This window comes from Lissotriton helveticus, chromosome 3_1 (assembly GCF_964261635.1).
Source record: "Lissotriton helveticus chromosome 3_1, aLisHel1.1, whole genome shotgun sequence".
In the NCBI taxonomy this organism is placed as follows: domain Eukaryota; kingdom Metazoa; phylum Chordata; class Amphibia; order Caudata; family Salamandridae; genus Lissotriton; species Lissotriton helveticus.
In genome coordinates, this window is record NC_136061.1 from 164273437 (window position 1) to 164288332 (window position 14896).

At 43.4% G+C, this 14896-nt stretch overlaps 1 protein-coding gene across 1 annotated transcript in view; it reads left to right on the forward strand.

The window, feature by feature from the left end:
* The window catches only part of TMEM248 (transmembrane protein 248), a 92174-nt gene that overhangs the window by 50862 nt on the left and 26416 nt on the right, over window positions 1-14896 (forward strand). The window contains exons 4-5 of the mRNA XM_078679475.1: window positions 13191-13341; window positions 13938-14121. Coding sequence (XP_078535601.1) covers window positions 13191-13341; window positions 13938-14121 — 335 coding nt within the window. The remainder of the gene's footprint in view (window positions 1-13190; window positions 13342-13937; window positions 14122-14896) is intronic.

The following is a 14896-nucleotide window of genomic DNA, read 5'->3' on the forward strand; positions in this document are numbered from 1 at the left end:
ATCAGAATTGAAAACATTCCAACACTAATCCAACAGTTTCAAACCGAGAATCCACGCAGTCAGGACAGTAATGCACCTTTTAGGCATGATGGTATCTTGCATTGCAATAGTCCCACATGCCCGGCTTCACATGAGACCACTGCAAGAATGCAGTAACAGTGGAATCAGTCACTGGGTCCAAAGAACAATCTAGTGTTGGTAGACAGACCCACACATCTCTCTCTCTTTGCAACGGTGGAACTCCCAAAACCTTTCTGAGGGGGCGACTGTTCCTAGACCCAGTTCCCCAAGCCATTCTTACATTGGATGCTTTCCTGACAGGATCAGGAACCCATCTGCAAGATCTAACAATGTGCGGGATATGGTACCCCAAACATCAGGGTCTCTACATCAATTACCTAGAGCTTCAAGCTGTTCACCAGGCATTAAAAGCATTCCTAACTCATCTGTACTGGTCCATAAGCACAATATGACAACTATGTATTATGTGCAAAAACAGGGGAAGGAGGTCACTCCTAGCAGAACATGTACCAGGGACTAGCAGTCAAGTTGCAGACATCCTCAGCAGGATGCAACAGGTACACGAGTAGGAACCACCCCCTCCCAATACTGCAACCATTCCATACTTCCAGAAATGGGGGTTTCCACAAATAAACTTATTTTGTACACCAGAAACGTAAAATGCCAAAACTTCGCCTCCAGGTTCCCATATCTATTATCCCACTTGTCGGGGTTATTTGCCTACACTTTTCCTCCTCTCCCACTATTTCTATTTGTAGTCAGAAAGCTCAGGCAAGCATCTCTCACCCTTATTCCCATATCCCTGATATGGGCTTGGCAACCATGGTTCACAACACTACTACATCTCTCATAAGTTCCTCACGAGAAACCAGACCTTCTCACGCAGAACCATGGCCGAATTAGACATCCCAATCCCAAGGAGATGAACTTTGCCATATGGCTCCTGAAGTCATAGAATTTGGATATATATACCTTCTACAAAAGTGTATGGATATTCTTAAACAATTGTGTAAACCCACAACTAGAAAATGTTATCATAAGCAAAAAGGTAACCCTTTACAGGGTTAGCATACACTTCAACATGTCTACACCTTACTGCTATTGCAGCGTATTTACAAAATAGACAACCGTTTTCTTAATCCAAATTATCAGTCATTAAAGTTTTTATAGAAGGACTTACAACAGTAATTCCTCCCAAACTCCCACCAGCCCCAATGTGGAATTTAAACATTGTGCTAACAAGGCTCTTGGGCCCTCCATTTGAGATACTTCATTCATGCCAACTGCAGTACTCCTATTGGAAAGTGGAATTTCAAATAGCCATCACTTCACTAAAACGTGTCATTAAGATTCAAGCACTAACCCTGAAAGAACCCTTCTTCCAACTTCATAGAGACAAACTTGTACTCTTCATTAACCCAAACTGTCTCCCCAAAGTAATCTCTCACTTCTGTATTAACCAATCTATTGAAGTACCGGTCTCTTTACCATGAATAGAATCAGTGGCTGGACGGGCTCTGTCGTCTTCTCCTTCCTTCCTCTCTCCCCTTCCTTCCTTTCTCTCTCCTTCTTTCTCCTCCCTTTTTCTCCCTTTCTCTCCCTTTTCTCCCTTCCTTCCTTTTCTTCCTTTCTCCCTTCCTGTCTCCCCTTTTCTCCCTTTCTCCATTGTCCTCCCTATCTCCATTGTCCTCCCTTTCCCCCATCGTTCTCCCTTTCCCCCATCGTTCTCCCTTTCTCCATCGTCCTCCCTTTCTCCATTCGTCCTCACTTTCACTCTACTTTTCTTCTTCTTTCTTCCTTCTCATTCCCTTCTCCTTTATTCTTTCTCCTTTATTCTTCTTTCTCCTTTATCTTTTTCCTTCCTTTCTCTCCCTCTTTTCTGTCTTCTTTCTCTCACATGACTATTTCCTACTCAACCTCTAGTCTCACCCGCCTTCCGGATAAACATTCTAACAATGGAGACCACAATCACCGAGAGGAGGAGCTGAACTTCCTCGTTACTCAAACATTGTTCATATAAAAACAACTTGCATTCATCCGAGCCCAACACTAAATCACAGTTCTATGCAAAGAACCGATGCTTATAGGGTAAGTAACATAATCATCCTGTGTCTTGCAAAATTGGCCCTTTGGTGTACAGAGGGAAGTACCCACTCTGGGTTCTGCACCCCCCAGTCCAGTGAGGGCATTCTGTGTCTTCCAATTTAACTTTTTTTACATTGCCCTTTATTCAGCTTGTACAGACCATGTTCTGGAACCTTTTGGGAAGTCCATTTGTACCTTAGCTGCCCCTTGAGCTTCCGAGTTCAGAGCTTGTGCTCTCGCCTGTGGTGCGGAGGTTTTTAGGAGATGACTTGCAATATCTGTACATGACCCTTTTCATAATCTCGTCCTAATTCGTGGATCCCTTCCTAACCTGGGATAGTATCTGTGCTTTTAGTTTGACGTTTTTAGCTTCTATATCTTTCAGCCACCCTCCAGGTTCTCAAGAGTTAAACCCCTGTGCACGCTCACTTTTCCAGTTGCCATCTCTTTATTTGGTCTCAACATACCTTGAAAAATATTAGTGAGGCACTTATAGATGTTTTTAGCCTCCATGCCCTTCAAGTTGCAAACCCAGATGCTGTCCTGCAGGTTCTATTTTTTTAACTCTTTACATGTTTCTAGCAGTAAAACTGTGTGTCTTCCTATTGGTGCTTTTGTAGAGTTAATGAGCTACTCTGAGATGCCCCTTAACTCCGTATGCTCTCAGCCTCCAGCCATTGGTTCAAGAATTGCATATTTGTCTTCAACTGCGCAATATCTCTACCCATGTCGGCTTGCAAGGAGGATAATCCTTACATTAGGGTCTTGTCAAAGCTGGCTTCTAGTTCTGCTAGGTAGTCTTCTAGATCATCCTTTGTCAGAAGGATGTAGGGTTTCTGCTGTCTTGACCTCGTGTGAATCTATGGCTTTCCTTTGCTCTTTGCTTTTTAGTAAGGGGTTAATGGGCCTTGCCTTGTCCAGCGTCCCAGGCATTGGTGTGTAGATTATTTTCTTCCACAGTGCCCTCACTTGTGAGAGCTCGAATTTTCTGGCTTGCTCAAAACCATCCCAGAACCCGGCTTGTGCAGCACCTGACATCTTTAAACTGGAGGCTCAGGAATCCCCATCCACAACGTCTCTCTGTTACTGACTCACACTGGGCTACAGTATCTCCACTGAATTTATTCCCTGACGCTTTACGATGCCTGAGTTTCTCTGAAACAGCAACACTGCCCTCGAGCCCCTTACCCTCTTTTCGACAGACAGCAATCAGTTTGTTGCTCTCACTTTTGTGGTCTGATGCCGGTTCTGCTGATGTCTACTTCTGTGACGAGCAGCATTATTGCAGATTCACTCGACATGCTCCTCACCCACAAGGTCTCCTGTTTCTCCAGACAGTAGCCAATTGCTGCTCTATTATTTTGAGGCCTGCTCCTTTTTCTAACCGGTCCAGCCGCCATCTTACGTGCCCCGAGAAGCCTTCCTTTCCTTATCTTGAGAAGCTGCACCGACTCTCTCTGGACCTCAGGAAAGAGTAGGCCAGACCATTCCGGAAGCCCCCTTCAGTTGTGCTCTAGTCCTTACATCGTGCATGCCAGATGTGGTCGTAGAGAACCCTAAAAGATCAAAAAATCAAAGACCTATTTTGCCATTTTATTCTCAAAATAATTGTTTCACATGTGTTTCCCACAATATTTTCTGATATGTAGTCAGAGCTCACATATTGTAGGCATTCTGGAATATCACAAAGTTAAGATCCTAGAAGAAAGTTCAGATGTAATCTAAATTAGTTTATTTCAGTGTTTGCACATGGTTACAAACGTAAAAGCGCATGGGTATGAGCAGGTAGAGGTATTCTGAAAAGTGTCATTACAATTGAGTGAGAATAACACAACATTTTTTGATAAAATTCCAAAAGAGGGTTGTTGTTTGCCTGTTTTCACGGATTTCTCAGTACGAGTTGAGTCATCACCATGGGAATGACAACTAGAATCTTGACATTGATCTAGCAAGATATTTACCAACATCTGCTTTTGATGGAGGGTGAAGAGGGCGATAATCCTCTTTAAAACCTACTCGAACAACCATAAATAAATAAAGGTTCGATCCTTAACCCCTTCCAGGCTGATGACGAGCTCAGCTCGTCATGAGCGTAACCTGCCGTGCGCTCATGACGAGCTGAGCTCGTCATGTAACGTGGTATTTTAAAAATTGCCGTGCACAGCGGGAAAAGCTGCGGCAGCGATGCGGTTAAACACCCCTATTGATTAATGAATAGCCCTTTGGTGGATGTTTAAGCCAAAAAGCTGAGTAATAACATTTTTGTCTCTTTACATCGGAAATATACCTTACTTTTTATTTGACTAATTCCAAGAATGCTAGTCAGCACATTAAGTCCTCTACTGCTGATAATAAGATAAGAGGCCCACTACATTAGCAAGTCCCTCCATTTAAATAGAGTATTTATGAACTGATACGAGGAAGTATTTGTGCAGTGCTTTGTATTGTCGTATACCTAGGCTGTCAAGTTGTGCCTCTTTCGTCCATCACCTACTGTTTCTGCATTGAAGAGCCACTGAAAAAGGCATAGTCTTGAGATAGAATTTGCAAAGCCAATCTTAACAGGACTGCCATTTTTACCTATTTATACCTCATTCAGGAAGTCCTTTAAACACCGTATTATAGAAATCTAGTGCTCATATGCAGAGGTGCCCTTTTCAGAAGTCTTGCAGAACAGAATTAGCCTACCTATTATTCTTTGCTAGTTTCCCTCACACTTCTTTAGGGTTATTTAACACACTGACGAGACCATCATTTTTCTTCTCAGAAGAGGACGATTTCATGAAACCTTTTGGGCCCAGAAAATATTGGAGCACGATTATTCAAATCTGTTTTCACAGCACCCTTTGTTGGCCCATCCAAATACGGAGATTTTTCTTACGTGTGACTTTTGCAGTAAAAGCTACATGCAAATCCTCATTATTAATTTTTGACTTGTAAAGCACACACTGCCTTCTTGTTCCTCACTATATGAGGAGATATAAAATGCAACCATCAGAGTAATCAAACTTGTTCTTTACTACCACATTAAATACATCTAATAAGATGAAATGGAAACCTTCACTTTAGACAAAGGCGTACACCGAAAGCATATTCTAGGATCTTTTGAAGGTGGTAACCATCCCCATCCATCTACAAAGATCACCCTGGATGCTACCAATTGATCTTGTACATTGTATAGAAATCAGTCTTGAGCATGAACACATTTTACAGTAAAACTAAAAACACATGTTATTAAACTTTTTCCTGATCCTAACTTTCTTGTCTGTCATCCTAACCTTATGAGCGTGCATTTGAATCCATAGCCATTGTTTATCTATCCAAGCAAAAATATTACCCTACCTTTAACAAGTTATCCTTGATGAACCGGCCACCCTGTCCTAAAAAATTAAGAAGTTATTGCTTATTGCCTACTTTTTGCTCTGCGGCAAGACAGTATGGTTTGTCTTTCGAGCAAGTGGATTACATGTAAGAATTTCTTTTTTCCCTTTTCTTCTTGTACTTCGCCATTTTAAGTTCTTTAAAAATCTGCTTTAGTGTTGTACTTCTTATGCAGTACCCTGGTTGAGCTGATCCTCAGAGGAAGCTGTGCATGAGCAGGCTCAGTGTTCTTTAATTGGGTGGTGCACCTTCTTTTGCTCTCCAACTGATGCAGATGATTGGGTTGCCCTATTTTGATCATTTTAGTGGGGGCATCCCAAATGGATGTCTCCTTGTGTTAACAAGTGCATGCCAGATTGATTTCAGCATTGCAGTGGTAATGCAGAAATTCAGAAGGATCCAATACTTTGTTGCCTTTGAAACTGTTCAAAGTGGGAATTGTTTGAGCGACCCAAGGTAAAGCGGGGCGTATCTTGCTTGATACATGGAGTTTGTCAGAGGCACAACTCTTCCCTCTTTTACACTCCTCTGTTTAATGGCGCATCCCTGAAATTACTCCAGGAAGCAGCGGCGGAAGGAAAATGACTAATAAACTAAGCACAGGTTCACTTAGAACTCATTTTCAAACACATTATGATTACACAGACTACTGTGCAGACTTAAGTTGTACAGAATGAGTTATAATAGAGCGGACATATATTCCGTAAAGACTTAATCTTTTTACAAGGTCGAATAATATTCTGACCATCCTTTCTTTATATAATTTGATTCAGCCGAAATAAAGTTTTATTTAGATATACATAAAAAAAACAATTCTCATCACATTTATAATGAGGTGAGTGGTGGAAAGATTTATAAAACACCCCAAGTGAAACCTGCATTGGCACATTCAATAGGTCTCGCCTTTATGTTATGTTATGTTATGTTAAGTGTCATTTATAGAGTGCGCTAACACCGAAGCTTCATGGCGCTTTAAGACTGAGTGAGTGAGGGGGAAACATGAGTGAACGCTGTTATTGACCAAGGGGTGGGAAAAGGTAAGTTTTAAGAACTGTATAAGTGGTTAGTCATGCTGCACATTATCCTGAATGCTCTGCCGCTCTGCAGAAATAGCAATCAGTGTCACGGTGTGGGACGGCTGATAGAGGAAAGGAAATGCAGACAATGGAAGGGGGCGGGAGCATGATGAACACGGCGGAAAGGGGGCCGTGAGCATAGTGAACGCGGCGAGAAGGGGGGCAGTGGCAAAGTAGAAAACTGGAATCGAAAGTACAGCGGGAGGGGACGGGAGCAAAGAAAATGCTGACAGCATGAGCAGGAACAAAAGGTATAGTCTGAGTGACTTTTCTACTTGTGTCAAAAAAATGCCTCTCTGTGCCATGTATAAAAGAGTAGAAACCGAACAGCCCTGTGACAGCAGTCAGAACAGGCACGGATCTGTGCGCAGCTCAAGCCTCCCTGCTCTGGGTGGGTGTGCACTGGCGGTCCTGAGACTAGGAGGAAGCAGTAACTGTGGCAGAGTACATCCTGCTGTGTGACGCGCCCCTAGAGCAGTCTCAGCCATCTCTGGGCACTACGGAAGGGATTGTTAACATGATGCAAGACTCATATTTTCCAGTCGACGGAGGCGAAATGAAAACGGCAATTAAGAACATTTTTGTAGCCTTTTCTCACTTTTACGGCACAGCAATCCGAGACTGCCCTGACCTCTCCGCGCTGTTGTGCAGCGTGTGGATGTCCTGCTGAAGTAGCAGAGGTACAGTGCGTACATATTAAACACGCGCAAGAAGAGTGTTGGGTCCTTCAAGTTTCTAGTGGTCTTGGGGGGAGGGGTGGGGAATGAAAGCAGCTCAACTAGCATCTTTGAAAGGTAAGCCTGTACTGCTAAAGACAAACAAGTGATCGGATCCTATGTTAATCACCAGGGAGGATCCAGGAGTCTGAAAGTATCCGGTTAGATCCATGTTATTGGGCACGAGAGAATCTCCCATCTCTTCAAGCAGTATACCTTCTGAGAAAGGGCCTGCAGACCAACTCAGATGAGTATTTCCTTCATCAGTAGCACTCTTTCAGTCCATTAGTTGAGAGATTTGGTCAACCATGGCTGGATCTTTTACAACTCAAAAGTCCCTTACTTCCAACTCTGAATGCTTTGGCAATAGATGCTCTGTCTCTTTCTTGCCCTCTGGGTTTTCTTTATGCCTTTCCTCTGAATCCACTAATCCCAAAGGTAGTGCAGAAGATAGTCCTGCACTTCCTTTACGGTAATTAATGTAAGTAATTCTATTCTGGTCGAGCTGTCCATATTTCCTCCTTAAACGTCCACTCATTATCACCCCTGTCCTTTTATGCTTCGCACCTTCTTCTTTCAGAATCCTCTCAGGCACGTCTCCCATCTGGAGTTTGGAGTCTTAAAAGGTTAAACCTCCAGGCTCAGGGTTGTTATGCAGCGGTAGCCTCTTGTAGGCAACAGTCTCAAAGTGCTTCCATACTGAAAGCTTATGGGCATGGTTGATGTGATTTGGAGAACTGGGACTGTATCGTAACCCCAGTCTTTGTGGTGCGCTGACGCAGAAGGGATCTGCATGTTTCTTTTTTCCATCGACTATGCAGAGCTTAGGAACATAAGGAGGCAATTACTTCCCTGTTTTCCTCAGTTTTACTGACTCACCTAATGCCCCTACTTAGATTTTGTAGAGGTAATGTGTGTGCTAAGACAGGAAAAAGAAAATAATGAATAATAACGGTCTTAAAATGGATGGTCATCTAAAGATCCCTTGATTGAACAGTGTAACAAATTCATATGTTAAACTTCGTAGACCCAACTTATTTACAGATCCCTGTAGCATTACTGGAAGTGATGGTCAGTCAGTCAAGAAAGTGTTTTATGAGATCTGGTAATCGAAGAGGAAAACAATTGAGGCATCTTGGATGTCTGCTTAACAATTATGGTTTTACTAGAGTAAGCCAGCACTTACGTTTTTTCAAGTTGTATTGAATCCACTTTGTTTTGCAGTGGGTGGCTTTTCAAAATTTAGTATCAAACTTCATGATTCAGTGCAGCTTTAACATAGGAAGATCTAGGTTTTTTATGGTTTTAGTTTTTAAAACCGAATAAAGAATGAATTACTGTAAAATATATGTATTTTTTTCCTCTAAGAGATTTCAGTATATTTTTCTTATTCTAGGCCTCTTTATTTCAGCGACTTTTATTCTTCCAGGAAGTTATCTGTGCCTTACAACCTTCATGTTTCTTAAAACTGTTGTATTGATTTATGGAACTTCTGCTTTTTGCCTATTTCTAGTAGATGTAAATTTAACTAAAGTAACTAGCAATACTTAAGCCACAATAAATATTATTGTATTGTGCAAGAATGCAGTAGGTTATCTTTGTTACCCTAGGTTTATCATTCTGTTGCATGATATGGTTAAACTACGAACGCTGCAGGAGAGCATTCAGTGCTATTAAGTTATTCGATTTATCAGTTCATGAATGCTGGTTTAAACGTTGGCTCAAATTGTATTTACGCTCACACATTTACATTTTAAGGTATGAATTTCCCTTGCCTTCAGTTTAGTTTATAATATGTGCTTGCTATTAAAGAATTACATCTTATGTTTGAGGCAGATGCCATGTTATGGCTCAGTTTAATACAAATCGAACTGGACTGTAGGAACGTGGGTTTCTGTTGCAGTAACCTCCTCTACCCCCAACAACAACTTTTTGGCACACTACTGATGCACTTTGACTTGATGTGCCCAGGGTCCTTGCCAATCACGTTCCCAGGACCTGTGTTCTTTCCCCAAAACTAACCCAGTTGCCATCTCTGGCCACAGGTCAGCCCCTGGTAAATGGTACCACAGGTACCCAGGGCACTGTGACCAGGGAAGACCTCCAAGGGCTGCAGCACTTCTTGTGCCACCCTTAGAAGCCCTGTACCTTTATATCTTCACACAGTACCTGCCCCCCGCGCATGCTGCATGTTTTGGTGCAGAACAAAGTGAAGAGTCGACATGGCACACAGCCCTGTGTGCTATGCCTACAACCCACTGCCCTGGCATAGATCAGTCACCCCTCTAGCTGGGTGCCTTATACCAGTGGTGAGGGTGCAGGTGCATGAGCCTTGTACCCCTGCAGTGTTTAAGTCCATTTTTAAACATTGTAAGTGCAGTGCTGTCATTAATAGTATATGGTACTGGGAGCTTGTCATTATGAACCCCACAGCACCATAATGGCTACACTGAAAACTGGGAAGTTTGGTATCAAACTTCTCAGCACATTAAACCCACACTGATGCCAGTGTGAGGTTTAATGAAAAATGCACACAGAGGGCATCTTAGAAATGCCGCCTGAAAAGCGACCTGCTTCTGGTGGGTTCTCTGACTGGTACACACCAGCCTGCCACCACAAGATATGTTTCTGGACCCCTAGGATGGGAGCTTTCACTCCCTGAGGCCAGAAACAATGCCTTTACTGGGTGGAGATGTACACTCCTCCCCCTGGCCAGGAAGAGCCATCTGTGGCAGGGGAGCTTCAAAGGCCTGGCAGCCTTTGAATGCGACCCCAGCGTCTCTTGCTAGCAGGAGCAGGACCCCTTTCTGTCTCCCCTCCTTTTCGGTGGAAAGACAGGCGGGAAAAACTAGCCAGCCCAGAAGGTGTGCCCACCTCTGCCAACTCCATTCCTCAGGTGGGGAGGCGAGGTGAAGCCCCCTCTTCAGTACCCGCCATCTTGCAGATGGCAGGCACTCCCCAATCAGTATTAGGGATTATGCTCACTCCCCCACGGGGTGAGCATACCAAGGGTGTAGTCACCCTAAGGTCAGTAGCCCATTAGCTACTGACCTCAATTCCCTTAAAACGCCCCCTAAATACAATATCTAGAGGGCAGCCCTGAACAAAGAAAGCAGATTCCCGCAACCTAAGAAGGAAAAGGAGGAAAGCGGACGCCCAGCAGAGGAGACTGCAGAGAACAACTGACTTGGCCCCAGCCCTTCTGGCCCGTCTGCAGTTTCCAGAGATCCTGCGCCAAAACTAGTCTTCTGCTGCAGTCAGCGACCTTCAGAATCCCTGGGAGGGCTGATTGCCTTCGACAAAGACCGGATCTCCTGTGAACAGTAGCCCTGTTAGAAAGCCACCCTGAAAACACTCTGAGCCTGCTGTGGACAAAGAAACGCTATGCCTGGAACTACCACTGCTCCATTCGCCTACGGCCCGAGTTCAAATGAACCACCTGTCCCAGCGGGGTCCATTGTGAGTTGACCCCTCCAGAACTCCCTGACATTGCCTGCAGCCTCTGCACAGAGAAACCCCCACCCCCAACTAACTACAAGTGGCCCGGTAAGGTGAAATCCGACCTCAAATGACACCCCTTCAGCCAGCCGCCATGTGCTCTGGAGAAAAGATCCCATGGTGCACCTACGTCCCCGAGCCCTCCAACTTACCTGCCCAGCTGTTGGTTCCTCCCTAAAGTCTTACTGGACCGAGCCTACAGCTAAAAACAAAAATCCCCATTTAAAACGGGGCACCTGACGCCAAACCGCACTCTGCACCCAGCACCCCCAGCGTCGCTGAGGGTGCACTTTTTGTGCTGGCTTGATTCCCCATTTGCCCTGAGCTAAAGTCTAGGAGTATTCCTCCCACAGCCGAGTGGCCTGCTCGTCTGCAGCCACCAACCGGAGGCCCCCTAAGCCCCATTGGATAACATTGGGCCTCAACACTCTGTACCTGGCTGCCCTAGTGCAGCTGAGGGTGTAACGAGAGTGCATCACTGACTCTGGGGGATCCCTGAGTCTACCCCCAGAAACCCAAACTCCCACTACGAAATACTTTCCTCAAAACCGATAACACTATTTTCCTCCTTAAGATAACATTGGCTGTTTTTCTGTGAAAAGTTTTAAAGTGTTGAGTTTGAAAACCTAAAGAAATTCTTTCAAATTGTACTGATTAACAAAAACAATTTTACTTACCTGTTTGCAGGAGATGTCCAAGTGTAGTATCCAGGTATACTACACTGTATAAGAAAAGTAATCTGAAAAGTAACTTACCTGTAAACACTATTTTCCTCCATTGGCTAACATTGACTGTTTTTTTGGAAACGTTTCTGAAAGTGTGGAGTTGGAAAACCTAAAGAAATTCTTTAAATTGCGCTGTGTAACAAAAACGATTTTACTTACCTGTTTGCGGCCCTCAGTGGACTCCCGCTATCCACAACAGCACCCCTAAGAGCCTCCCTGAACGCTGCCGCGAGACTCATTACTGGCTCAAGAAAACACTCGCATATATCCCCAGACTTAAAATCTCTAAAATGGCTGCCTTTTGAAGCCAGAATACAGCTAAAAATTGCAGTAATGACACACTCGGCCATGCACCACAAGGCACCCAACTACCTCGCGCAAAAGTTGTCTATATCTGGAGGGTCGAGATCCAATCGTAGTACAAAAAATCTACTCCTGAAACCTCGTAGATTCCGGAAAGAAAAAACATACAAGCGCTCCTTCTTAGGAATGGCACCCAGGATCTGGAATGCGCTCCCTCCGGAAACCAGGCTTATCTCCTCCACTGCACTCTTCAAGAAAGAGGTGAAAACAATCCTTCTGGCCAAGATCTCCTGAACCTTATAGATACTGGATCTGAGACTCTGCATCGCTCTGTATCACTGATCACCTGGTTCTTTGGCACTATACTCCTACTTTATGGTGTCACTGCTACGCTACTCTCTTACTACCGACCAATATATGTTACACTTTGGTGTATTGTCTCACCCTCCCGATGCCCCCACCCAGTGCTTTCTCTATCCTAAGAAATTGGTATAAGCCAACCACACATCCAAGGCTTTACCTCAACCCTTCTGTAGTGGAGCAATGACTTGTGCCGTCTTATATTACTTGTTTACCTGATTGTATTTGGATATGTTTCTGTACATTATTGTTATCCTACTATGTGAGTGATTATTATGCTGCTCTCGTTATCTTGTTCATTCCTGTTGCCCCTACCCCTGTCTCTGTGAAGCGCTCTGATATCTGTAAGGATCTTGTTCGCGCTATATAAAACTTTGAATAAATAAATAAATGTCCCCGAGTACTATCCAGGCATATGACTCTGAGTAAGAAAAGTAATCCAAACAGTAATTTACCTGGTATTTTACTGAAAATCCCATTCAAGTCTATGCACTGTATTTACAAATCGTTTACAAACTGCATTACTACAGTAAAGTATTTATTGCTTACCTGTGCCAGAGTTGCTTGGTCCTAGAAAATAAAATTACTAAAAGATTATTTTTATACAAAAACAATTGGTCTGAAGTGAAGTCTTTGAGTGTATGAATTCATTTGCTGACCGAGTGTGTACAACAAATGTTCTCTGATTCTGCCTTACTGCTCGACCACACTACCACAAATAGAGAGTAAGGTTATATCTAATTTTACCTCTGCCTACCTTTTGGGGTTCTACTGGACTTTGTGCATACTATACCTCACTTTGGTATAGTATATACAGAGCCAGCTTCCTACAAGGGCTAACTAACAGATTACTACTTCTCATTGCCCTACAAGATTGATTTTTGTGATCCACATGCTCTGGATAAATCTAACTGTAGTTAAATAGAAAATGCTAAATAGATTGCACTGAAAATGTAAGTATCATTGCTGTTTAACTGTAGTCTACAGAGATCTTTCTAATCTGCTTTACAATTTGTATTTAAAAGGCAGAGAATCGCACGAAGAAATTAATATCACATTCACCTTGCCTGCCTCCTGGAACTCAGATGACTGCGTTCTCCATGGCCACTGTGAGCAGCTGGTGTACACCACATGTATGACTGTCACAGCTGCCTCCGAAGTGTTCCCAGTCACAGTGTAAGTAGCGGTTTTCTTGTCCACAGAATACTTGTATTCGTGTATCTGCCTACTTTGCTTTTGGTCTCTAACACCGGATCAAATCGGTTAACACTCAGTGGATTGGGAACATTCATTGGTATTTATCCCATCAAAACCTACATTTAGCAGACCATTGCTATTGCATGTCTTCTGACTGTGCATGTCATTACAAAAATATTCTACTGCTGACATCCATGTGTAACTATCTTCTTCAGCTCTGGTATTTGGGTATAACTGTGTGTTTGTAATGTGCTTTGTGTGCACAATGACTGAAAGCAACTGTCAAGTTGGAGGTTGTCTTCAAGCAAACAAATAACCATTTTCTTTGAAAACAAAACAGTTTCAGAAATAACATGTAAACAGTAATACTTTATACTTGTAGTTATTTCCCTTATATAATTTCCAGCAAAGCATTTGTAAGATGAGTACCAAAGCATGTGCACGATTGGTACTCTCTGAAACATTAGAGCAGCTGTTACGAATGTAAAGAATTATAATGGATAAGCCATGCTGAAATATTGCACTGTGCATTTGAAGTTGATGGCCCACTTTAATATTTTTACTTATTTTTCCAGTCAGCCACCTCATTGTGTCCCTGAAACGTACAACAACTCAACTACCTGGTACAAGATCTATACCACAGCCAGGGATGCAAATACTAAATATGCTCATGACTACAACCCATTTTGGTGTTACAAAGGAGCCATTGGAAAAGTCTACCATGCTTTAAATCCAAAGCTGACTGTTGTTGTTCCTGATGTAAGTGTACATATTCTTGCTCTAGATGTTAACTTTTATGCATGTTTTTCTGCCAAGATCGGTTCTTGTACCAGTTGCCTATGGCAGTATGTTTGTATGTATGTATGTTTGGATTTATATAGCGCTTATAACCCAGGGGTCTCTAAGCGCTTTTGCCTTGGGAACCCGTCCTGGCTTTTTCCCTGTGAGATAGCCCCTACAGGGCATCCCCAAGGTGAAAGCCAGGCATCCCGCCGCGGGGGGCCGTTGTGGAGATTAAGCAAGCTTAATGCCCAGAGTTGCAGAGTGTGAACCCATGATTAGGTCAGGCACCGAAGCGAGAATTATCGAGTCCGTGGACATTTGAGCTAGAGACCCTGCCGCGTCGGGAATTGAACCCTGGTCCCGGGTCTGACCTCTGCTTCAGGGTCTGCCTGCTCTAACCAGTGAGCCACACTTCTCCACAGTAGTGCTGTAATGTGAGCAATTACCTAGTTGAATTTGCAGTTAACCGTGTTATACTGTAGTCTATAATAGCAGCAGCAAACGATTGTGTTAAATCGGTAATTAACTGTTAGTTTTGTGCCTGGCATATCTTATTCCAGACTTGCGGGCTGTTCTGAATACAGGCATTTAATTTCCGTGACCCATCCCCATGCTGGTCAGCCTCCAACAGGCCAGACCCTTTCATCAACTGTTCAAGATGACAATTTGTGCACATTGAGTGCTCTTCACTGCTGAGATTCTTTTTTTACTAACATAAGTTCTTGGTAATGTGCCAGAGTTAGAAGATATC